Source organism: Mobula birostris, chromosome 12, assembly GCF_030028105.1.
Source record: "Mobula birostris isolate sMobBir1 chromosome 12, sMobBir1.hap1, whole genome shotgun sequence".
Classification (NCBI taxonomy): Eukaryota; Metazoa; Chordata; class Chondrichthyes; order Myliobatiformes; family Myliobatidae; genus Mobula; species Mobula birostris.
The window spans coordinates 72,403,823-72,429,921 of NC_092381.1; the positions used below are offsets into that span (position 1 = coordinate 72,403,823).

A 26,099-nucleotide genomic window follows, 5' to 3' on the forward strand; every position below is an offset into this window, starting at 1 on the left:
AATAGGTGTCTTGTGATTGCCGATAATTGTGCTGCTCATCCACCTGGCGTTACCGAGTATGGCTGTAACATTTGTGTTGCGTTCTTACCGCCAAATACGACATCATTGCTGCAGCCGTGCGACCAAGGCCTAATAGCCACAATTAAGGCTTACTATATGCAAAATGTGATGCGTTTTATTGTAAATACCATTGACAGAGAGGGCAATTCCAAAGCGGCTTTGCGAGAGATCTGGAAAGGATACAATATAAAATTGGCAATCACCAACATTGGAGATGTTCTCAACAGGGTAACAGTCTCAATGAGAAATGGTATTTGGAGGAAACTGTGTCCCAAAGCAGTGAACGATTTTAAAGGCTTCAAACCATCAACAATAAATACGGCAATAGTGCGTTTGGCTACTGTACATACATTATTTCTACTTTATATAGGCTGTGTATTTTATGCATTATTTGGTATGATTTGGCAGCTTCAGAGCTTGAAGGTTACTGGAGAGTGTTTCTGCTGAGAGCGCTTGCGCCATGTTTCTGCCGAGAGCACTTCCACCAAGAGTGCTGCTGTGAGATTTTCGCTGCGCTGCACTACTTTATACAGGCCATGTACTTATCATATGATTCCTGCTTTTACTATATGTTACTGTTATTTTAGGTTTTATGTGTTATTTGGCATGATTTTGTAAGGTATTTTTTGGGTCTGGGAACGCTCAAAAATTTTTCCCATATTAATAAATGGTAATTCCTTATTCACTTTACGACATTCCAGCTTACGAACAGTTTCACAGGAACGCTCTACCTTCGGATAGCTGAGGAAATCTGTACAACGATTTAGATGATGGATAGATGGCTTTGTTGCCAAGTTTGCAGATGATATGAAGATTGGTGGAGGGCCAGGTAGTGTTGAGTGAAAAGGAAGGCTGCAGAAGGACTTAGATTAGGAGAATATGCAAGGAAGTGGCAAATAAAATACAATGTTAGAAAATGCATGGTCATGCACTTTACTAGTAGAAATAAAGGTACAGACTATTTTCTAAATGGGGAGAAAATCCAAAAAATTGAGATGAAAAGGGACTCCTTGTGCAGAACATACTAAAGGTAGGGTCGGTGGTGAGGAAAGCAAATGCAATGTTAGCATTTATTTCAAGAGGTCCAGAATCTAAGAGCAGGGGTTTGATGCTAAGGCTTTATAAGGCACCGGTGAAGCTCACCTTGAATAATGTGAACAGTTTTAGGCTCCTTATCTCTTTCAAGAAAGAGATGAATAGAGCTCTTAAAGATAACAGAATCAAAGGTTATGGGGATAAGGCAGGAACTGGAATACTGATAGTGGATGATCAGCCATGATCACAGTGAATGGTGGTGCTGGCTCGAAGGATCGAATGGCCTACTCCTGCACCTATTGTCTATAAAAGATGTGCTGGCATTGGAGACAGTTCAGAGGAGGTTCACAAGGATGATTCTGGGAATGAAAGGGCTATCATATGAGGAACATTTGATGACTCTGGGCCTGTACTTGCTAGAATTTAGAATGAAGTGGGATCTCATTGAAACCTTTGAATGTTGAAAGGCCTAGACAGAGTAGACACAGAAAGGATGTTTCCCATAATAGGGGAGTCTAGGACAAGGAGGCACAGCCTCAGGATAGAGGGGCGTCCATTTAAAACAGAAATGCGGAGAAATTTCTTTAGCCAGAGTGTGGTAAATTTATGGAATTTGTTACCAAAGGCAGCAGTGGAGGCCGCATCAAAGGTTACGGGGAGGAGGCCAGGGAGTGGGGCTGAGGAGGAAAAAAAAAGGGAACAGCCATGATTGAATGCCAGAGCAGACCTGATGGGCCAAATGGCCTAATTCTGCTATGTCTTATGGTCTTATAAATGAAATAGCCAATGAAAAGCGAGTGCCAGTGTTACTGAGTGCAGTTGGTGGGAATGCATACAGTTTGCTTAGAAGTTTAACTGCTTCAACCAAAACAAGCTTTGCTGGTATTGTGCAAGTAATGCAGGAATACTTAGAACTGTAACTATTGTTGATTGTAGAACACTTCAGATTTCTTAAGCAGAATCAGAAGGGAGTCCATTACAGCTTAAGTGGCTGAATTGAAGAAGTTGTCTGAACATTCAGTGATGGGATTAATGATGCACTAAGAAATCGTTCAGTTTGTGGAATCTTATATAAAAAAAATTCAGAAATAGCTCTAAACGAAAGTACAGCCCACATTTAAAAGAGCAGTTGAAATAGCTATATCAATGGTAAAGCAGCCAGAAATGCAATACAGTTGCAGTCAGGAATGAAAGTGAGTGTGAACAAAATTGTCTGAACAAAAACCTGCCTGACCGAACAAATTCTGTTACTGTTGAGGCACGGGATCACATACACCAGACCAACCAATGCAGATTTAAAGATGAAATGCAACAATGCAGGACACATACAAACAGCATGTAGGGCAGACAGAAATAACTGCACTGCACAGTGAACAGAAAAGATAAAAAGTCAAAATGCACTTTCAAAGAGAGCATAAATCTGCATGCTGCTGATCAAAAAACCTGATAATGATGAGTGATGGGACTGTGCACCTGAGATTTGCAATGTGAAAACTATCAAGACAAGCAAATTGGTTTACACCAGAAGTGAACAGCAAATAAATTAAAATGGAATTGGACACAGGTTTGGCTGTTTCAGTCATTCCACAAAATGAGTTTAAACTGCATTTCAAAGTTTCTCATCTGAAGCCTGTGGATATCTAAGGACTTATACTGGAGAAAAGATCATTCCTGTGGGAATGGCATTCATAACAAGCCACATTGGGCTAGTATGTGGAACAGGAGGGCCAGCATTGTGGGGCTGTGATTGGTTGAGACAACTACAACTTGATTGGAGATCCATCCACTATTTGCATGCCACAACCCCTGCAATAGAGTTAACTGGAAGTGAATTAATAAAGGTCCTGAATGATGCAACAGCCAAGGATGGGATTGGCCATTGATCTAGATTGCATGGAGGCTGAGTGAAGGCCCATAGACAATGCCAGTGGTCCCAGCAGCCAAGAAGAATGGATCTGTTAGGACCTGTGGTGATTTTAAGATCACCATCAACCCAGTACTGAAAGTAGATCAATACCTTCTGCCAGGATTGAGGACATCTTCACAAACATTTCTGGAGGGAAACACCTCAGCAAAGTGGCCTACCCACAGGTGGAGATGGAACAAGAGCCCTAAGTGTTTCCCAAAGGGTTTTATCACTATAGTAGACTAATTTTTGGAGTAGCATTTGCACCTACACTCTGGCAGAAAGCTACAGACAAGGTGCTGTACAGCTGTCCAGGTATTCGTTATTGGATGTTACCAGTAAGGGCAACAAGGAACCGCTCTGAAATCTCAGACAGTGTTTAAAAGATTAGAAGATTATGGGCTCGGAGCACAACACAACAGGTGTGACTTCTTTAAACTATACATCATATCACTGGCACAAAAGGATTACACGAGTGTGCTGAGAAAATTCAAGCAGTGGTGGATGCCCCAAGGCCAAAGGATGTGTCACAGTTACTGTCCTTTTTAGGATTTGTCAAATACTGTAACAGGTTCCTGCCAAACCTGGCTACTGTTCTCCACCACTGAACTCATTACTGAATATCGGGAAGAAATGGCAATGGATAAAGCAGTGTGAGATGGCTTTCAAAAATGTAAAGAAATGGTGAAGTCAGACACTGAACTCACACATTATGATCCATATCGGCCAGCAAAGCTTGCCTGAAATGCCTTTCTTATGGTATATTGCATGTACAGTCATGTCACGTTAAGAGTGACGGAAGTGAATGCACCATAGCCTTTACATCATGTTCCCTTACTGCAGCAGAGAAAAATTACACACAGATTGACCGAGAGCCCTTGAGTCTAGTTTGGGGCATAAAATGATTCAACCAGAACTTGCAATGGGAGAGTTCACACTCATTAATAATCATCAACCACTAGTGTCCATTTTCAATCCACAGAAGGATGCTCCCCATGAACAGCAGCAGCACAAATGCAGAGATGGGCTCTGTTTCTTGGAGGACAATTACAAGATCGAATTCAAGAGGATGGCTATTCATGGAAATGCTGATGGATTGTCCTATTTACCCATGGGAAAAAAAATACCTGAAAATTTTACAACACTCCTCAACATATACTCCCTGATGGAATTCAAAATTCTCCTTATTATGGCTGAGATGATCCAGAGGGAAACCAGAAAAGACCCCACACTGTCTGAGGTCTATATGGCCACCCAAAATGGCTGGAATGTGCAGCACAACATCCAGTTCCACCACTTATACCAGTGCCAGGATGAACTTGCCCTTGACAGGGGTTGCCTTATCGGGGGATTGAGAGTTGTTGTACCATCCAAGCTGAGAGCTAAAGTGTTGGAGGAGTTACATCTAGGCGTGGCCAAAATGAAAGTGTTGGCTCGAAGCTGTCTGGTGGCCCGGGGTAGATCAGCAGATCAAGCAGCTTGCCATGCACCATTTGGATTGACAACATGTCATAAAGATGCCAAAAGCAGTGCTTCTCCACCCCTGGGAATGGCCTGCATTGTCCTAGCAGAGGAGTCATGTGGATATTGCCATGAACATAAATTTCTTGATAGTAGTGGATGCAGCTACAAAGTGGCCAGCCTCACACTTGTGGATGTGTTGAGAAGCCTCTTCTCAAGGGCCGGTGTTCCAGAACACTTAGTCAGTGACAACAGACTGTTTCAGCTATGCAGGTATTGATGAGTTCTGCTTGACAACACTATTGATGACAACTCCTATTTGCCTGTGACTGAGAACAGACCAGCTAAACAGTGATCAGAAAGTTTGGATTTATCCTGCTTTTTGTGGACTAACAAATGCAGGCATCTTTTATTGGTTTATTGGTACAGCGATGACATGGAAATAGCTTGGCTGGAAATATGGTTAGTTCTGGAACAAAGACACTAGTGCTACATTTAACATAAAATGCTGGAGGAACTCAGTGGCTCATTGATTGTCTATCTCCCTCCATACAGTTGCAAGATTTGTGAACCCTTTGCAATTACCTGGTTTTCTGCATTAAATTACTCATAAAATGTGGTCTGATCTTCATCTGAGTCACAATAATAGACAAACAAAATCTGCCTAAACTGATAACACAAAAACAGTTGTGCTTCTTCTCATCAATACAGAGTACACCATTTAAACAATCACAGGATAGGTTCAAATAAAATGTGAACCTCTGTGGTAATGCCTTCTACAAAAGCCATTTGGAGTCAGGTGTTCCAATCATTGAGATGAGATTGGATATGTGGGTTGTAGAGGTGCCCTGCCCTATAAAAAAGACACACAAAGTAAGGTTACTGACAGAGCATGCTCTTCAAGAAAGATCTGCTTATGTGCACTATGCCTCGATCAAAACAACTTCCAGTGGACCTTAGAAGAATTGTAGAGATACATGAAGCTGGCAAAGGCTACAAAAGCATTTCTAAAAACCTGAATGTTCATCGGTCCACAGTCAGAGAAATTGTCTACAAATGGAGGAAATTCAGTACTGTTGCTACTCTCCCTAGGAGTGGTTGCCTTGCAAAGATCACATCAACAGCACAACGTGCAATGCTGAAGGAGGTGAAAAAGAACCCAATGGTAACAGCAAAAGACCTGCAGAAATCTTTAGAACTTGCTAAAGTCTCTGTTCACGAGTCCACTCGAAGAAACTGAACAAGAATGGTGTTCGTGGAAGGACACCACAGAGGAAACCACTGCTGTCCAAAAAAAAAATCACAGCCACATGTCACACACACAAAATGCTGGAGGAAGTCAGCAGGCCAGGCAGCATCTATGGAAAAGAATACAACTGACATTTTGGGCCAAGTCCCTTCATAGGACTGGACGAAAAAAAAGTCTGCAAAAGACCATCTGGATGTTCCACAACACTTCTGGGACAATGTTCTATGGACAGCTGAGACAAAAGTTGAACTTTTTGACCGAAGTGTACACGGCTATGTTTGGAGGAAAAGGGCACTGCACAGCAACACTAAAACCTCATTCCAACTGTCAAGCAAGTTGGAAAGAGCATCATGGTTTGGGGCTGTTTTGTACAATGAATTCAAAATTGCATCAAGACATTTTACAGGAGAATGTCAGGGCAGCTGTCTGTTAACTGAAGCTTAATAGAAGTTGGATGATGCAACAAGGCAATGATCCGAAACATAAGAGCAAATCAACAACAGAATGGTTTAAAAAGTAAATTTGTGTTTTGGAATAGCCAAGTAAGAGTCCAGACCTTTAACCTATTTGAGATGCAGTGGCATGACCTGAAGAGAACTGTTCCTACAAGGTATCCCAGAAATATTGATGAACTAAAATAGCTTTGTATAGAGGAATGGTCTAAAATTCCTCCTCAACATTGTGCAAGTCTGCTCAGCAGCTACAGGAAACATTTGGTGGAGGTTATTAAGTACAAGGGTTCACATACTTTTTCCAGCCTGGATTGTGAAAGATTAAACAATGTGTTCAATAAAGATATGAAAAAGTACAATTGTTTGTGTGTTATTAGTTTAGGCAGGTTGTGTTGTCTATCATTGTGATACAGATCAGACCACATTTTATAATTAATGCAGAAAACCAGGTAATTGCAAAGGGTTCACAAACTTTTTCTTACAGCTGTAGATGCTACCCGACCTACCAAATTTCTCCAGCATTGTATGTACTGTTCCAGACTCCAGCATCCGCTGGCTTTTGTGTCTCCAGTACTCCAGTAAGATGTTATCTGGCCCAAAAGCCTGTCTTGTATCCAGTGGCTAAGGATATTAAAAAATGTTTAAGCTTTATTTTAGCACCAATATTCAGGAGAAAGTACAAAAGGAGTTTGTACTTTCTACCTGTGGCCACATGGATTTCCTCTGGGTTATCTGACCTCCTCCCACATCCCAAAGGCTTAGCAGGTTAACTGATAACATGGGTATAATTTGGAGGCGTGAGCTTGTTGGACCAGAAGGGCCTGTTACCACACTGTATCGCTAAATTTAAAAAGAAAACTATTATATATAGATGATTTGCAGGTTATGCAATAGTTCTGTTCCTGAGAACTCTCTATAATCTGAATTTTCTAAGAGTCAGAAATGTCTCTTTACTCATCTATATCATATTGCCGTGCAGTCATATCTTATAATTCTTCCATTGGGACTTCATCCTAACATTATTCATAATTAAACTAATGGAATATATATTCAGTTCTTAATGAATACAGAAAAACATTTTATTACTATTATGAAAAATTATTTAAAAACTTGTGAGAAAGCTTACATTAAATCATATTTGCATAAATCAGGTCCTCCATAACCCACTGTACTAGGCTCAACCTAGGACTGGATGCTCTTGAACAGTCCACCTGTATTGCCATCCATGAATGGACGTGGTATAACCGCTGTTTTGGTTATTCTTATTGATTGTGATTTAAACCAGGAATACATCTATCACATATGGAAGTAACAGATCCCATTAAAGAGTCTAGATTTATCTTGACATACTAACCAACACACAATTTAGATTAGATGTATCTAATTTTTTGTTCTCACATCCTTTCCTCTCCTGGTTAGCTGCCATAATTACATAGGTGGTGACCACTTCAAGTTGGCAAATCCACAACAAAAACAGACTATATAAAAATATCACACCACAAATAAACTGACATACCAGTTTTATTATATTTTCCAATTAACAGTAGGCCAACAGATTATTTGGGCATTAAGTTGCACATACCATGAACTATCAGGGAAAACTTTCCATTAGATATAGAGTACAATGCAGAAAAAAAGGTTCAGGAGAACAGCTTTGAGACCAGAATATACCCTGACTTCACCCATCACTTTCTTTCTCAGGTATACATCAAACTCCCATTTAAACATCAGTAGAATTATGTACAGAAGAAATACATATTTAATGTCTTGGTGCTTGCTAAGTCTAATAACCAGACTGTCTCATATAAATCTGCAGCTATTTGGTCCATCATGCCCATCCCTGTCAAAATCAAATTATTAACTTAACATTGACAGGGATTTCTGTCTCAATCACTCAGGAAATGAATTCTTAACTACTAACTTTGAGTGAGAAAAATTAAAAACAACAGAGGTTATCAACTGTTTCCTAGTTAATAACGTCTCTATAAGGGGAACTTGGACTTCATTGACAAATTTGACACATTTCTCCTACAGCTTCCACTTCCAAAGACTGGCCAATCTTTCCTCATAACCGAACTTCTCCATAAATGGCAACAACCTTACTGATTTCCAGTACTTGCATTTTGTTCTCATCACTTCTGCATCCTCTCATATCCTCTCTTTGGTGTGGTGACCAGCACTACTCAGCATTCTGTCTGTGGGCTAACCAATGCTTTACACAGCTGTCACATTTCCTCTATAACCCAGCCAAAAATGAATGCTACATTACCTCTGCTTAACATCTACTTGCCACACTACCTTCAGATCTCAGATCACAGTATCCCTAGGGACCCCTCATCCTCTGCACTCTTAGAATCCTACTGTTTACATACACTCACTCCTTAATGTTTCCCCCAATTCTCTGACCAGTCCATCAATACATTCCAAATCAAATACCTTCTGCTTCATTATCAACGACACCGCTAGCTGTATCACCTATAAACTTATTTATGAAGGGCAGTACGTTTATTAAAATAATTGAGACAGGAAAATACGAAGAACCTGGCTCAGTCCAGGGTTCCTGTAATTCCTGGCTGCGAGTAACGTACATGGCCTTTCCCCTACTTCCTCTTAGAGACAGCAACGTGGCATTGCAGCGGAGGTTGTCCTTCTCGCTCTCCCTCCACTCACCTGTTGCTCCAGATCCCATACAGCAGCTCTACGAAGGCAAAGGAGAGGTTGAGCATAAGGAAGAAGAAGAGGTTTCGAGATGTGGAATCCGACAAAATGGACCTGAGAATAGAAAAAACACGCGAGTTGGCGAAGGATTTGGCGGGCAGTCCGATCGTTACACCCGTCCCCATGTTCCAGCTGTAAGACTACGGTATCGGTCCCCGTCCCGAACCCAGGGCCCATTGCTGGAGCCCAATACACACCCAGCCCCCTTCAGTCCATCCCATTCCCTCCCACCTACCTGAACCAGCCCGACACCTTGCGGAGCAGATTGAACCGTGGCGACTTGTATTCATCGTCCTTTATGGAGAGGGGTAACATGCTGCTCGCAGGCCACAGTCGCCGCTCCACGGCAACTGCACCTACTCGGGACTCGCCGCAACTTCCGGTCGCCGAGTGGAACGGCCCGGAGCCGACGGCATCCAAGGCGCAGGCGCAAACGCGCCGTGCTATGCGCCGGCCTCCTCCCGCCGTATCTGAGCAGGCGATGCGATTCTGACCATTAGTCATAGAAAAGCACGGCCCAGAACAGTCTATTTGAACGATTTAAACTGAGTAGTCTCGTCGGCCTACACTCGGACTATAGGCATCCATACCCCTATTATCCAAACTTTTCTTACGCATTGACCACTTGCGCTGGCAGCTCACCCTCTGAGTGAAGAAGTTTCTTAAACTTTTCACCTTTCACCCTTAACTCATAACCTCTAGTTGTCTCACCCAAGCTCAGTGGAAAAAGCCTGCTTGTAATTACCCTATCTATACCCCTCACCATTTTCATTGACATTTCCAGGGTATGAAATGGGAGAATCATTCTCCTGACATAAACTGAGCTGCAGATGAAATTCCACCCATTGCTGTTCTGCCATCATCCCTATTAGTGTCCCCTATTAATTAACTTTGGCCAGCTCCCCTCTCATGCTTCGGTAATTTAAGGTCCTCTACTTAAGCAGTCCCTCGAGATAGAGAGAGATAGAGATAGAGACAGAGACAGAGAGAGAGAGAGAGAGAGAGAGATCTTCCACCTTGCATGAGCATGGTCCAAGGATTGCCATGATAACTAAAATGTTACTTTTTCAGGAAGATTTAGACAACATCCTTGAATTGTTTCCTCTGTTCATCTGATAATCTCTTGGTGTTTTTTAAATAGGTAGAGTACATAACGGGGATCCAGTTATTTTTGTGTTTTTAGGAGTACACTAAAGTGGCACCCGAGTTGTTTTGCATAAACAAACCTCTTGGAATAGTGTTTAATACTGAGTGTAGGGATCAAGGATCAATGAATAGAACACAGACAATAAGAATAAATGGATGTTTTTTTCAGATCAGCAAGTTGATGCTGAGATTCATCCTCCGATGCATCATTGGGTGTTTCGGGTCTTTGAACATCAGACACTCTCGCCCAGGCGACCCAGCCAGGGTTGAACAGGCTTTGGCTTATGTCCCAGCAGCATTGGTCCATAGGTTACACCTCCTGATCCGTGGCCATCTGGAGGCTCACTCAGCAGCCTCTGTGGTGGTCCTGATGGCAGCACCATAATGCCAAGGAGAGAGCAGGTTCTGCACAGCGAGCAGTCCAACTAAAGCGTACTATAAAAATCATTATTTGGGTCTCAGCTATTTACAATTTATATAATTGGTTAGGAAAAAAAAGACAAAGAGTAATCTTTTCAAACTTATAATAATAAAAGCCTGCTGGATAAGTAAGCTCCTGCAGGCTGTTCTCAGGTAATGAATGGGTATTATTTATCCTGTTGTACTTAAGATGATTTTGTCTGTAAACAGAAAATATACAAAAACCACTCAATATGGTAATGGTACCCCCACAGTATTATAATCACTTACATCAAAAGTATATAAGACTGATAAGAAAGAATAATTACTAAAAGTAAGAAAAGGAAGGAAAGTAGCTCTTCCATTTGTCAGAATAAGTTCAAAGTAAAATTTATTTTCAGAGTACATTCATGTCACCATATACCACCCTGAAATTTGTTTACTCTGGGCATACTTAGCAAATCTGTAGAACGGGATAACAAGATAAAAGAGTCCTTAAATGAGTGTAGTTATCCCCTTTTGTTCAAGAGCTTGATAGTTGAGGGGTTGTAGCTGTTTGTGAACCTGGTGGTGCAAATCCTGAGGCTCTTGTACCTTCTACCTGATGGCAGCAGTGAGAAAAGAGCATGGGTGGTGAGGATCTTTGATGATGGATGCCTCTTTTCTATGATGTACTGGGCCAAATCCACTATCTTTGGTAGGATTTTCCGATCAAAGGCATTGGTGTACCCATACCGGGCCATAATGCAGCCAGTCAGCACACTTTTCACCATACATCTAAAGATGTTTGCGAAGATCTTTGATGACATACCAAATCTCCACAGACTCCTGAGGAAGTAGAGGTGCTGTCGTCCTTTCTTTGCAATAACATTTGTATGATGGGTCCAGGACAGGTTGTCTGAGATAATGACACCAAGGAATTTAAAGTTACTGACACTCTCCACCTCTGATCCTCAGATGATTAAGGCTCATGGATCTCTGGTTTCCCTTGCCTGAAGTCTACAATGAGTTCCTTGGTCTTATTGACATTGTGTGAGAGGTTGCTGTTATTGCACTACTCAGCCAAGTTTTCAATCTCCTGCCTAAATGCTGATTCATCACCCGCTTTTATACAGCACACAACTGTGGTGTTGAGCGCAAACCTGTATATGGTGTTGGAGCTACACTTAGCCACATGGTCATAGATGTAAAGCAAGTAGAACAGGGGGCTAAGTACACATCCCTGCGGTGCTCCTGTGCTGATGGAGATTGTGGAGGAAGTGTTTTTGCCAATCCAAACTGACTGGGGTCTACAAGTGACGAAATCCAGGATCCAATTGCACTGGGGGGTATTGAGGCCAGGACTTGGAGTTTACTAATTAGTTTAGGTACTGTTAAATGCTGAGCTGTAATCGATAAAAAGCATCCTGATGTATGCACCTTTGCTGTCCAGATGTTACAGGGTTGCGTGAAGAGCCATAGAGAGAGCATCTGCTGTAGACCTGTTGCTTTGGTAGGTGAATTGGAGCAGATCCAAGTTGCCACTCAGAATGGAGCTCATATGCTTCAACACCAGCTCTCAAAACACTTCATCACTATGGATGTAAGTGCCACTGGCCAATAGTCATTTATACAGGTTACCATGCTCTTCTTGGACACCAGTACGATTGAAGCCTACTTGATGCAGGTGGGTACCACTCACTGCTGAAGTGAGAGCTTGAAGATATCCGTGAATACACCAGCCGGTTGATTGGCACAGGTCTTTAGTACTTGACCAGGTAATCTGTCTGGACTGGATGCTTTCCTTGGATTCACTCTCTTGAAGGTAGCACACAATGTCATCTTCAGATACTGAGATCAAAGAATCATTGGGGTGCGTGATGGTTCCTCCCTTTTCTGGTGTTCAAAGTGAGTATAGAAGCCATTGAACTCATCGAGAAGCAAAGCTCTGCTGTCACAAGATTTAACTTTGCAGAAGTTATGGCATTCAAACCCTGCCACAACAGTCACGTATCCCTCGTTGATTCCAGTCTGGTTTGGAATCTCCACTTCACCCAAGAGGAGGCTTTTCAGAGATCATACCTGCCCCACTTGTAGCATTTTTGATCTCCAGACTTGAATGCCTCTGATCTGGCTCTCAGCAGACTCTAGATTCAAAGATTCAAAGTTTCAAAATATATATATTATCAAAGAATGTATAAAAATATTTTCTACACTTCTATCGAATCTCTCCTCAATCTCCTGTGCTCGGAGAGAAAAATGTCTTTACCTATTCAACCTTTCCCTTTAACTCAGGACCTCAAATTCCAGACACATCCTTGTGTATTTTCTCTGTATCTTTCAATCTTATTAATATCTTTCCTGTAGGTCTGTGACCAGAACAGCACACAGTAATCCAAATCATACCAAGTGAAACTAAACAACATTGGTGACAACAAGGCTTCACTCCCAAGTGGGCTCTATGTCTTCTATGTTCACTTTGACCATCAAAACATGGAGAAAACCCCCAGATCCCTCAATGACCCTGTGATTTCAGTCTCTGAGGCTGACGTGAGAACATCCTTCAGGAGGGTGAGCACACAGAAAGTACCTGGCCCTGATGGGGTACCTGGCCAAGTACTAAAGACCTGTGCTGATGAACTGGCTGGAGTGTTCACCAATATCTTTAACCTCGCACTTTGGCACTCTGAGGTACCCACCTGCTTCAAGCAAGCTTCAATTATACAGGTGTCTAAGAAGAACATGGTAGCCTGCCTCAATGACTATTGTCATGTAGCACTTAAATCCACTGTGATGAAATGCTTTGAGAAGTTGGTGATGAAACCTATCATGTCCTACCTAAGAAGCAATTTGGATCCTCTCTAATTTGCCTACTGTAACAACAGGTCCACAGCAGATTCCATTTCATTGGCTCTTCACTCAACCCTGGAACATCTGGACAGCAAAGATGCATACAACTTCTTTGATTACAGCTCGGCATTCACTACTTTCATCCCCTGAAAACTAATCAATAATCTTTAAGATCTTGACCACAATACCTTTTGGTGCAATTGGATCCTTGATATCCTCATTTCTAGACCCCAGTCAGTTCAGATTGACAATAACATCTCCATAATCTTCATCAACACCCGTGCACCATAAGGCTGTGTGCTTCGCCTCCTACTCTACTCTATAAGACCTTAAGATCTAGGAGCAGAATTAGGACATTTGGCCCATCGAGTATGCTCTACCATTTTGTCAAGCTTAATCCAATTTTCCTCTCAGTCCCAATCTCCTGCCTTCTCCCCACATCCCTTCATGCCCTGATCAATCAAGAATCTATCAACCTCTGCCTTAAATATACATAACGACTTGGCTTCCACAGCTGCCTGTGGCAAAGAATTCCACAGATTCACCACACTCTGGCTAAAGAAATTCCTCCTCATTTTCATTTTAAAAGGACACCCCTCTATTCTCAGGCTGTGTCCTCTTGTCTTAGACTCTCCCACCATAGGAAACATCCTCTCCACATCCACTCTATCAAGGCCTTCCAGCATTCAATAGGCTTCAATGAGGTCACCCCTTATTCTTCTGAATTCCAGTGAATACAGGCCCTGAGCCATTAAATACCCTTCATATGACAACCCATTCAATACTGGAATCATTTTTATGAACCTCCTTTGGACCCTCCCCAGTTTCAGCACATCCTTTCTTATATAAGAAAGGGGCCAAAACTGCTCACAATACTCCAAGTGAGGCCTCTCCAGTGCTTTATAAAGTCTAAGCATTATATCCTTGTTTTTATATTCTAGTCCTCTTGAAGTGAATGGTAGCATTGCATTTGTCTTCCTCACCTCAGACTCAACTTGCAAGTTATTTTTAGGGAATCCTGCACAAGGACTCCCAAGTCCCTTTTCACATCAGTTTTTTGTATTTTCTCTCCATCTAGAAAATACTCAACCCTTTCATTTCATCTACCGAAGTGCATGACCATACACCTTCTGACACTGTATTCCATCTGCCATCTGTTTGCCCGTCTCTCAAATCTGTCGAAGTCCTTCTGTAGCCTCACTACTTCCTCAAAACTACTTGCCCCTCTGCTATCTTCATATGGTCTGCAAACTTTACAACAAAACCATCAATTCCGTCATCCAAATCATTGTCATATGACGTAAAAAGAATTGGTTTCAACACTACTAGTCCCTGGCAGCCAGCCCGAAAAGGCTTCCTTTATTCCCAATTTTTGCCTCCTGCCACTGCTTTATCCATGCTAGAATCTATCCTGTAATACCATGGGCATGTAACTTTTTAAGCAGCCTCACGTGTGGCACCTTGTCAAAGGCCTTCTGAAAATCCAAGTACACAACATCAACCAATTCTCCATTGTCCATCCTGCTTGTTATTTTTCCAAAGAATTCCAACAGATTTGTCAGGCAAGATTTTCCTTCCCTTGAGGAAATCATACTGACTGCGGCCTATTTTATCATGTTTCTCCAAGTACCCTGAGACCTCATCCTTAATAATCAACCAACATCTTCCCAACCACTGAGCTCAGATTAACTGGCCTATAGTTTCTTTTCTTCTGCCTCTCTCCCTTCTTGAAGAGTGGAGTGACGTTTGCAATTTCCAGTCTTCTGGAACCATTCTAGAATCTAGTGGTTCTTGAAAGATCATTACTAATGCCTCTATGATCTCTTCAGCCATCTCTTTCAGAACCCTGGGGTGTACACTATCTGGTCCAGATGACTTATCTACCTTCAGACCTTTCAGTTTCCCAAGAATCTTTTCTCTAGTTATGGTAACCTCACTCAATTCATGACCCTTGCCACCTTGAACTTCGATCATACTTCCAGTGTCTTCCACTGTGAAGATGATGCAAAGTACTTATTCTGTTCGTCCGCCATTTCAGTGTCCCACATTACTACAAATGTTTGTACTTCCCCAGCATTGTTTTCCAGCTGTCTGATATCCACTCTCATGTTTCTGTTACACTCTTTATATCTGAAGAAACTTTTGGTATTCTCTTTAATATTATTGACTAGCTTACTTTTATATCCCATCTTTTCCTTCTTAATGACTTTTTTAGTTGCTTTCTGTTGGTTTATAAAAGCTTCCAAATCCTCTAACTTCCCACTAATTTTTGCTCTATTATATGCCCTCTCTTTGGCTTTTATGTTGACTTTGACTTCTCTTGTTGCCACCGTTGTATCATCTTTCCTTTAGAACACTTCTTCCTGTCTGGGATGTATATATCCTGTGCCTTCCAAATTGCTTCCAGAAATTCCAACCATTGCTGCTCTGCCATCATCCCTGTCGGTATTCTCTTCCAATCAATTCTGGCCAACTCCTCTCTCATGCCACTGTAATTCCCTTTATACTTATGACTGTGAGGCTAAGCACAGTTCCAATGCCATATTTAAGTATGCGGAGGACACCTCTGTTGTTGGCCAAATCAAAGGTGATGGTGGATCAGCATATAGGAGGGAGATTGAAAATCTGGTTGAGTGGTGCCACGATAACACTCAACTCAGTGTCAGCAAGACCAAGGAAATGATAGTTGATTTTATGAGGAGGAGATTGGAGGTCTATGAGCCAGTCTTCATCAGAGGAACAGAGATGGAGAGAGTCAGCAGCTTTAAATTCCTTGGTGATGTCATTTCAGAGGGTCTGTTCTGGGTGCAGCAAGTGTAATTATGAAGAAAGCACATCAGTGCCTTAAACCATGTCTGCTTCATTTGAAATGTGTGAAGATTCGGCATGACATCTAAAACTTTGACAAATCACTATATATGTGTGGTGGAGAGCATACTACATAGAACATAGAAATTTACAGCACATTACAGGCCCTTCAGCCCACAATGTTGTGCCGACCATATAACCTAACTGCCTAGAATTTCCCTAGTGCATAGCCCTCTATTTTTCTAAGTTCCGTGTACCTATCCAAAAGGCTCTTAAAAGACCCTATTGTATCCGGTTCCACCACTGCTGCCAGCAGTGTATTCCACGCACCCATCACTCTCTATGTGAAAAACTTATGCCTGACATCCCCTCAGAACCTATTTCCAAGCACCTTAAAACTATGCCTCCTCGTGTTAGCCATTTCATCCCTGGGAAAAATGCTCTGGCTATCCACATGATCAATGCCCCACATCATCTTATACACCTTGATCAGGTCACCTTCATCCTCCGTTGCTCCAAGGTCAAGTACATTCAACCTGTTCCCATAAGGTACTCCCTCCAATCCAGGAAACAAACTTGTAAATTTCCTCTGCACTCTCTCTATAGTATCCACATCCTTCCTGTACTGAGGTGACCAGAACTGAGCACAGTACTCCAAGTGGGTTCTGACCAAGGTCTTATACAGCTGTAACATTACTTCACGGCTCTTGAACTCAATCCCATGGTTGATGAATGCCAACACAGCATACTGTAGCGCTGTTGGAGAAAAGCAACATCAAGGACCCACACCACCAAAATCATGCTCTCTTCTCGTTACCACCATCTGGAAGGAGGTACAGGAGCCTCAGGACTCACACTGCTTGGTTCAGAAACAGTTATTACCCCTCAACCATCAGTCTCCTGAACCTGTGGGGATAACTTCACTCGCCCCACCACTGAACTCTTCCCAGAACCTCTGGACCCACTTTCAAGGGCTCTTCATCTCATGTTCTTGATAGATATTTATTATTATTGTTATATTTTTCTTTTGTATTTACATACTTTGTTGTCTTTTGTACATTGGTTGTTGGTCCATCCTATTGGGTGTGGTCTCTCATTGATTCTATTGTGTTTCATTGGATTTGCTGTATATGCCACAGGAAAACAAATCTCAGGGTTGTATGTGGTGACATAAAGGTACTTTCATAATAAATGTAGTTTGAACTTTGCTCTTACCAACATCTTATACAACTTCCATTTTTGATTCATTCACAAGAGAATTAATCAGACAGATATGAAATAGATAAACACAAGGGCAAGCTTTTGCACCTGCTGGAAATCTAAAATCATGACAAACAGTGCTGGGAAAACTCAACAGGCCAAGCAACATCAGTGCAAAGTTAAACAGTTGCACATACAAAATGCTGGAGGAACTCAGCAGCTCAGGCAGCATCTGTAGAGGGAAATAAATAGTTAACACTTTGGCAACACCCATCAAAGTTGCCGGTGGACGTTTCAGGCCAAGGACGAAGGGTCTCGGCCTGAAACGTCGACTGTACCTCTTCCTAGGGATGCTGCCTGGCCTGCTGCGTTCACCAGCAACTTTGATGTGTGTTGCTTGAATTTCCAGCATCTGCAGAATTCCTGTTAGTTAACACTTTGGGTCAGGCCATCCATCAGTGGGATATTTTAAAGCAACCCCAGAGAAATTCCTCCTTTCTTATGTGGGGTCTGTGAACCAGCAATAGTGAGGTGCTGGTTCCCCGAAGCAATCCATCAAAACTAAGAGTGACGCACAAACGTGCCCATAAAATTTTTAAAAAGTTATACCTTAAAATAGTATTGTTACCAGTGGTGACCTCATACTGCAAGGTATGTCGTCTTTAATTGGGTGCAAGTGTGAAATGAATTTTTTTTCTATTCTATTCTCTTCCGGTGAGAAAACTGTAAATAGGATTAAAAGTGATTGACAGAGGCAATGAGCCGCGAGCGGGCGTTTGAGCGCGCATGCGTTCTGCGGGCTCAGGTGTGAGTTACGATAGTGGTTGTAGATGTGGGGCCGCTGTGTCATGAGGTGGGTTCTAGCGACCGCGAGGAGTGGATCTGCGCTGATTATAAATTATCCTGGTTGTTCAGTCTGAAGGAGGTGGGCTTGAACGGTTGTAGGTGGCGAGCTGTTGCCTTTCCCTTCCTTTCCCACGCTCCTCGCCCCCCGCCCCCGTTTTGGGACTGCACTGTCCGTTTCCTCGGATTGGGAGATCAGGGACGCGGGCTCCGATGTTGAGGCCTAAATATATGGGCTGGCAGGAAAAGCCAAAATCTGGGTTGTTTATTGCAGCTCCGCAGCAGTGCTTTGGGATCCCCAGTTACTACCACGCACTCTTCTGGTCAACGAGACGCTTTATTTTCTATGTATAGCATTCTCTTCCCACTTGATTCATTCATTGCAATGAGTACGCTATTATTTTCAATCCATATGTCATCCTTATGTACTTTCGTCGCTTTCGCAAATAGAACAGTGTCTTGTGATGTAAATGCATTCCAATGCAGACAAGCTACCCCTTGATTTCCAAGCAGCGTTTCTATGGAAACTTGTACTGAAAGCTCTTCTGCAGTTCCTAAAGTGCTAGGGCATTTTGAAAACGAGGTCATAGCATATTCCGTCCTTAAGCTAACTGAACAACAGGAATTCTGCAGATGCTGGAAATTCAAGCAACACACATAAAAGTTGCTGGTGAACGCAGCAGGCCAGGCAGCATCTCTAGGAAGAGGTGCAGTCGATGTTTCAGGCTGAGACCCTTTGTCAGGGTCCAAGTTAAGCTAACTGAACTTGGTTTGAATACTGTACTTGGCCCCGGCCCTCTTTCCTTAGCTAGGTGAAAAAATCTGATGGAAATCTGAAATTAAAAAAAAAACAAAGTGCATTTGAAATGCAGAAAGACATGGTCAATGTTTCAGGGCTGGGACTCTTTGGAAGTGGGATGAGTAAAAATTGCTGACAGGTATGATTGCTATAACATTAAATTATCTAGACATTTTATGGGAAAGTGACAGGTGGATACAATCAACACACATCAAAGTTGCTGGTGAACGCAGCAGGCCAGGCAGCATCTGTAGGAAGAGGTGCAGTGGACATTTCAGGCCGAGACCCTTCGTCAGGTGGATACAATTCTGGAATTACATGTTAGCAATCTTGATACTTGGCAGTTTTTAAAAAAAATAAGCAGCTTTGTTAAAAGAAAATGACAAGCAAATTAAGTGCTTTGTGTCTTTTTTATGGAAAAAAAACTCTCAGAAATAACATGGAACGTATATAAAAAAACTAGTTGTCCATTCCAAGTCAGGAAAGTGAGAATAATAATGGGTTTGATCTGCCTCTCATATCCTCATGTCATCCAGTTTGGACAACTTTGGCCATACTATCTGGGTTGACATAGGAAATAAGACTCACTTTAATGCAATATGTGCCTAAATCAGATGGATATAATTATAGGCCTTGCGAGACAATGAAAATTTCTTCTTATTTCAGAGGTTACCAAAAAAAAAATTATTTAGAGATACAGCACTGTAACAGGCCCGGAGCACGGGGAGGAATCCCACGCGGTCACCTGGAGAACGTACTAACTGCTGACAGACAGTGGCAGGAATTGAGCCCAGGTGGCTGTTGCTGTACTAACTGCTGCAACACTGTGCTGGTCAAATACTTCAAAGCTTTTTTTATGTTTAGTTTATTCATTAGTCCTTCTATTAGAATTGGAGGAGATCTGTCTCAGCTAAGTAGGTTTGGAATCTGGAAGAGGGGTTTTGTGAATGAGAATTGTTTACAATATTTTACTCAGCTGTTTTACATTCACAGATTCACAAGACGGTTGTTTGGTGGTGGGACTCTTCCCTCGTATTTAGTGATGGCTGTTCTAATTGTTCTTATTGTGGGAGCTGTCTTGACCACGTTATTGCCCAAAGTTGTGGAAAGCGGAGCTACTGTGGTCCGTAGAGAGCAGGACGTGCACAGAATTGACACTCGTAATTCATTCACCATCGTGATGCAGACCTACAACAGGACGGACCTGCTTCTTAAACTGCTGAATCATTATCAGGCCATTCCAAACCTGCATAAAATCATTGTCATTTGGAACAGTGTTGGAATAAAACCGCCAAAAGATTTATGGGATTCACTGGGGCCACATCCCATCCCAGTTATTTTTAAGGAGCAGACGGTGAATAGAATGCGAAATCGACTGGAGCCATTTCCTGAACTGGAAACCAAAGGTAAATAATTATTGTAATGTTAATCTTATTCCTATCTGACTTATCTTTATATCACCTTTTATTTAATGTTTTATCTCTGAAATTGTTTGAAATACAATTTTTACAGCAATTGTCTGTGTAATTAAATCATCCCTCAGTGGGGAAAGAACAGCCTTGAAAAACATTCAGCTCCAAGTGTCCAGCTTATATTTTGCATGGATTGGTCCTTCCCTTTTATTCAAAGGTGCTGTGTTTCTTGTCCACAGTCACAGTTTAGATCTGCTTTGAGTGGTTTAGTTTCTGGAGTGGTGCTGTTTTTCATCTGGAGATAGGAAGAATGGCAAGTTGTGATGAAGACAATTTAACAATATCTGCCTCAGTAGTGAGTAAGCAGAATTTGGCAGATGAAGTTTAATCTGGGAAATGTACTTAGTAGTAGGAACCAAAAGGGAGATTTTCATCTAAATAGAAAAAGGTTACAAATTAGTGAAGTACAGAGGGATCTACATATGGTTTGTGAATCACAAAATGTTAGCAGGCGCTACAAGTTGTTAAGGATGCAAATGGCATACTGGTCTTTACTGTACGAAGTTGGAGTTTAAAAATATTGATGTTTTGTTGCAATTGTGCAGGGTGTTGGTGAGTCCACACTATTTTGACCCCTTGCATAAGAAAGGATGAGCTGGCCGGTGGTATAGCACCGGACTTGGAGGCAAGTGGTCCCGGGTTCGAATCCGGCCGGCTCCTTGCACACTTTCCATCCGTACTGGGTTGAGCGTCGAGCTAGCAACTCGGCCTTGTGGAAAAAAAAAACAAGCAGAAGTGCTAAAGAAATGGCAAGATTGTCACCCAATGTGCCACAAGGCAGGGAAAGGAACAACATAAGAAAGGATGTGGTATCATTTGAGGCCGTTCAAAATCAGTTTCATCGAGCTAATTCCTGGTATGAGAGCAATGTCCTAACAAAAAACACTAAATAGGTCATGTACTCTTAGGAGTTTAGAAGAAAGAGGGGTAAATCCTATTGCAGCATCAGATCCTCAGGGCATGAGTTGAATGTTGACATATTAACATGAGTCTCAAATGATGGGATATAGATTCAGTATAAGGAGATAGTTATTTAAAAACAAACTAGGTATAAATTTCTTCTCATAGAAGGTAGTGAACCCCCCCCACCCCCGCCAAAGAGTTGTGGATTCTAGCTCAATAGAATTATTTAAAGTGAAGGTAGATACCTTTCCAAAAAATTGAGAGCTACAGTGACAGAGGAGGAGTTGAAACCTATAATATGTTAGATCAGCCAAAATCATACTGAATGATGTTGCAGACCTGAGAGATCTGGTGGCCTACTTTTGCTCCTATTTTCTTGTTTTCTTTTCAGAAATGTTTCAAAGTCTCCGAATTTATTGTTCAAGATTATGATTAGAATTATTTCATTCAAAAATTTCATTGTGATGGAATGTTAAAATCTGAGTTGATACTTAAGTAGGCAGTTAGCAGTATGCTGAAAAGAAAACCTTCACCCAAAACCTTTGGAGTCTGAGCATAACCTGCCATAATGTGAAACCATTAAAGTGGCTGTGAAAATAAATTCAACGCAGCAATAGAAAAATAATGCAGATGGGCAAGGGGTAGTCAGTGGATAGGGATGAAACTCTACAAAATGAACAAACTTGGAAAGGGAGGTAATCCAGAGCTTTTTGGATTTCCAACATCTGCAGATTTTCTCTTGTTTGCTTTTTTTAATTCTTGATTTCTGTTTAATCTCTGAGGCATGTTGAGAACTCTGTGATGCCCATGTTATTAAAGTACTGACTTTTTTTTTTCTTCCTGACAGCTGTTTTGATGGTTGATGACGATATTTTAATTAGTGCCTACGACCTTGATTTTGCCTTTTCTGTGTGGCAGGTATGTTTTTAAATATTTCCTGATTTACAGGATAACTTGCTTAATGTGCAGAATGTGTTAAGATATCAAATAAGTATCTTTTATTTTTTTTCTGAATTAGCTTGTGAACATATTGTACTGAACCTGTCTCCAATTTGCGCTTCTGTTCAAGAAAAAATTGAAACCTGAAAACATTGGTAGGAAATGCAATCACACAGGAAATGATGTCTTCATAATAAATTGGGATAAGCTAACAAAAGTCTTTAATATTTGCACTCCCTAAGTAGTGTGATAAGTGCATTAGTGTGATAACTAGAGATAATTTACATTCTCACGGTAACTCTGTTAACTCTTACATTTTTATGGAGTTAATTTTAAATATCAGATTATTAAACATACAGTTGAAAAATTTAATGATCCAAGGACCTTTAGTTTATTACTAAAAGGATTTTGTACTGAGATTTAAAAAAAAATTCCCACAATCAATTTCAGTTTATAAAGTAGAGATTTTCAGGTAAATATTACTCTTTGACATCCCATAAGAATCTTCTAAAATCCCGGAAATCAAAGTGGTAGGGTTGTGTGACACTGAATCTCGAGTGACAAAGTGAAGAAGCACAAGAGGGATGATTCTCCCATTGCCTGCATTAATGAATTTCATGTCAAATGCCGATGATAATAAATCTGACTCTGAGATGAAGTTTTAGCAGTGCAGTAGATTGTTATATGGCCCCTTGAAGATGTTCACAACTATGACCTTTGGGCTAACTACCCTGAAGTTATCTACTTTTTGTCTTCATCCTTTTCAAATAAAGGTATTTAGCTAGCCGTTTTCCAGTCCTATGATACTTTTGTAAAATCAGAAGATCTTTGTAAGATCATAACCTCTGCATCTACCATCTGCCAGGGTGTAACATTCAGATTCTGAGTATTTCAGTTCTTAACCTCATCAATTTATTTCTCAAAAGGTGGTGAAGATATTTAATTACTCTCTATATTGTTACCATCATAACTCTTTCACTTTTATTTCCATAGCTATTTCCTCATTCTCTACATGGCTAGGTGCAGACAAAAATGCGAAAACAGCTGTAGAGGAGGGGTTTGTTAGATTAGATCACACTGAATTGTTAACTTTGGGGAGCTGGTGGTTAAGAAGAAACCTCATCAGTATATATAAAATATTAAGAAGTATTTGACCTGGGTGGTTGAAATTTAAACCAGATTAGCTGTGATGGCGGCTAATTTTTGTGTGAGTAATTTTTAAAAACATGTTCTTGGAGTATTTTTTTTTAAACTGAGCATTATTTTTTGTTTTTCAGCAATTCCCAGATCAAATAGTGGGCTTTGTCCCTCGAAAGCACGTCACAACTTCTTCAGGAGTTTATAGTTATGGGAGTTTTGAGCTCCAGAATGCAGCAGGTAGAATTGGTGACTACTATTCCATGGTGCTGATTGGAGCTGCATTTTTCCATGCTGGTTATCTTGAGAAATTTAAAGTCCAGCTCCCATCTGTCCACACTTTAATAGACAAAACACAAAATTGTGATGATATTGCCATGAACTTCATAGTTGCAAAGTACACTGGGAAGCCATCAGGAGTGTTTGTGAAGCCAGTGGACATGAGGAATCTGGAGAAAGATTCCAATAGTGGTTTCAATGGGATGTGGCATCGTGCAGAGCATCTGCTTCAGAGATCATGGTGTTTGAATCAGTTGGCTGCTATCTATGGCAGCATGCCTTTGAAATACTCCAATATCATGATCTCACAGTTTGGGTTTCCTAACTATGCAAATCACAAAGCAAAAAGCTGAAGCGTAGTTTTGAACAACTGCTAGTGCATTAGTTGTGATTACAAATATTATGCAGCGCGGTGGAGAAAGGACACAAACATTGGCCTCTGATTTTTGAAAGCAATGATGCTTTTCCTCTGCTTGTTCAGCAGAGAGAGATGCACTAGGAGTGAATATTTTGTTTCCACATTTAATGTGAGGTGACGTTATTGGGGCAGATGCTGTATTGTGTTTCTCTGTAGATTTTACAACTGCTATAAGCCTTCCTGTAACTGTCCTGCAGATGCTTTAATTGTGAGCATTTTGCTATTTTAATAACTACCATTATCCTTTCTGTCTGAGGCAGTCATGGTCTTATGGAGTTTAAAACAGCTATTGCAGTTAGCGTGTGGAGCGGCCAATTTTGTACTGTTACAGTAATAGCATCTTTACCAATCATTGGACTGTTGTACCCATTGTAAAGATACTTCGAATGGTTATATGTATAATAACTCTGCTTCTTTGGATCTGCTTTATTTCACTCATGTCTTGTAATTTTTTAAAAAATGTAATATGTTGACTTGAACATTATATATTCTCAGGACACTATTATGAGTATACATTTAGTGAATTAATAAATCTTGCATAATGCAGGAATATATCTTCTCTCTTTCTATTTTTCACTTTTACTTCCTCCTCAAATTCACCCTATCCCATGCTCCATTTCTCATATCTGTTGCCTCCATATTGTTTAGAAGATGGAATTCTGTTTTGAAATTATTTTCAATGATTTCTTTATCAGTCCTGAAGTTTTCTATAACTGTTTTCCTTAGTCATCGGCTCTCAGTGCTGTTGTGGTGCAACTTTGAACAAGCTAGGAACAATCTCACTTTGTTCGTAAAATCTAACAATCTTCATGTAGTCCTTCTGTTAGTGTGTATTTCTTTTCCTTGATAAATCTACCAAGGGATACCAGAAAAGAACTGTAGATGGAAGTACAGGTCAACCTTCATTAATCCAGCACCATTGGGACCTGAGCAGTGCCGGATTAGTGAAAATGCCGAATTACAGAAGGATCACATTAAGAATAATCGGTGCAGAATTGTTGAAGGAGCCGGATTACAGGTAGTCGGATTAGTGAAGGTCGACCTGTACTTCCGTGCAATTAAAGCCCTTATCTTGGATAGCAGTGGTCACAGTTCTGGGAGGTGCTCTTGCAGAAAAACTGTGTGAGTATCTGTAGTGAATACTTCAGATGGCATGTAGGACACCCATAGTATGCAAGTTCAAAGTAAGTTTATTATCAAAGACCATGTAGTTCACCATACTCAACCTTGAGATTCGTTTTCTTCCGGGCATACTCAGTAAATCCAAGAAACGTAATAGAATCAATGAAAAACCACACTCACCAGAGTGGACAAACAGGCAATGTGCAATAGATAACTAAGTGTACAAATACAGAAGAAAGAAAAGAAATAATAAATAAATATCAAGCAGTAGTAAATCAAGGCAATTGGACTTGCTGTGTTGTCTAGAAGACGTTTCGGCATTCGTCCGAGAGGCAATCACATGAGAGTTGTAGAGGTAATGAGAGGTCCTTTGATAACAATGTGCACATTTTGGACAGGGACGACAGGTGGTTTGAAAGAGAGGTTAAAGAAGCCATCTTTGTCAAACTGGAAAACCCATCCCTGAACAGAGGGAAACACGAAAAAATCTGCAGATGTTGGAAGTCCGAGCAACGCACACAAAGTGCTGGAGGAACTCAGCAGACCAGGCAGCACCTATAGAAAAAAGTACAGTCAATGTTTCGGGCTGAAACCCTTCGGTTGGACTGAAGGGTTTCGGGCTGAAACGTCAACTGTACTTTTTTTTCATCGATGCTGCCTGGCCTGCTGAGTTCCTCCAGCATTTTGTGTGTATTGTCTGAACGGGGGGGGAGGGGGGTAATGACACCACCTATCAGCTACTTACAATGCAGTCCTAACATCTCTCCCTGGTGTCTCCACAACAGGTCACACCTCCATTCATGCAAAGATAAGACTAATGAGCCTCTCATTACCACTATGACTCTTAACAACCCTCATGTGATGGTTATACCTTTAAACAACTCAGAGTTTATAAGCTGGAAAACTACCCACCATGGATCAGAT

The 26,099-nt window shown here is 41.2% G+C and overlaps 2 protein-coding genes across 7 annotated transcripts in view; one reads left to right on the forward strand and one right to left on the reverse strand.

Annotated features, from left to right (window-relative positions):
* The window catches only part of slc30a7 (solute carrier family 30 member 7), a 68,076-nt gene extending 58,785 nt beyond the window's left edge, over positions 1 to 9,291 (reverse strand). Inside the window, exons 1-2 of the mRNA XM_072274098.1 lie at positions 9,117 to 9,291; positions 8,834 to 8,935 (exon numbers count right to left, since the gene is read on the reverse strand). Of these exons, the coding sequence (XP_072130199.1) occupies positions 8,834 to 8,935; positions 9,117 to 9,196 (182 nt within the window). The 5' untranslated portion in view covers positions 9,197 to 9,291. The remainder of the gene's footprint in view (positions 1 to 8,833; positions 8,936 to 9,116) is intronic.
* On the forward strand, positions 8,967 to 25,696 carry extl2 (exostosin-like glycosyltransferase 2). 6 transcript variants are annotated; one of them, XM_072274100.1, is made up of 4 exons: positions 8,967 to 9,015; positions 19,899 to 20,311; positions 22,128 to 22,198; positions 23,497 to 25,696. In XM_072274100.1, the coding sequence occupies exons 1-4, from the start codon at positions 9,005 to 9,007 to the stop codon at positions 23,986 to 23,988; spliced, it is 987 nt and encodes a 328-aa protein (XP_072130201.1). In that variant the 5' UTR covers positions 8,967 to 9,004; the 3' UTR covers positions 23,989 to 25,696. The 6 variants fall into 6 exon arrangements, with proteins under 6 accessions (XP_072130201.1, XP_072130200.1, XP_072130202.1 ...); XM_072274099.1 differs by lacking the exon at positions 8,967 to 9,015 and adding an exon at positions 17,989 to 18,116; XM_072274101.1 differs by lacking the exon at positions 8,967 to 9,015 and adding an exon at positions 18,111 to 18,188.
* Positions 25,697 to 26,099: the final 403 nt, after the last annotated feature.

What these genes read in the sequence shown, in the direction of transcription:
- extl2 (XM_072274099.1), top strand. Translation starts at nt 18,094, where the DNA reads ATGTGGGGCCGCTGTGTCATGAG. An exon ending in TGGGGCCGCTGTGTCATGAG is followed by an intron (nt 18,117 to 19,898) that starts GTGGGTTCTAGC and finishes TTACATTCACAG; the next exon opens with ATTCACAAGACGGTTGTTTG. An exon ending in TCCTGAACTGGAAACCAAAG is followed by an intron (nt 20,312 to 22,127) that starts GTAAATAATTAT and finishes TCTTCCTGACAG; the next exon opens with CTGTTTTGATGGTTGATGAC.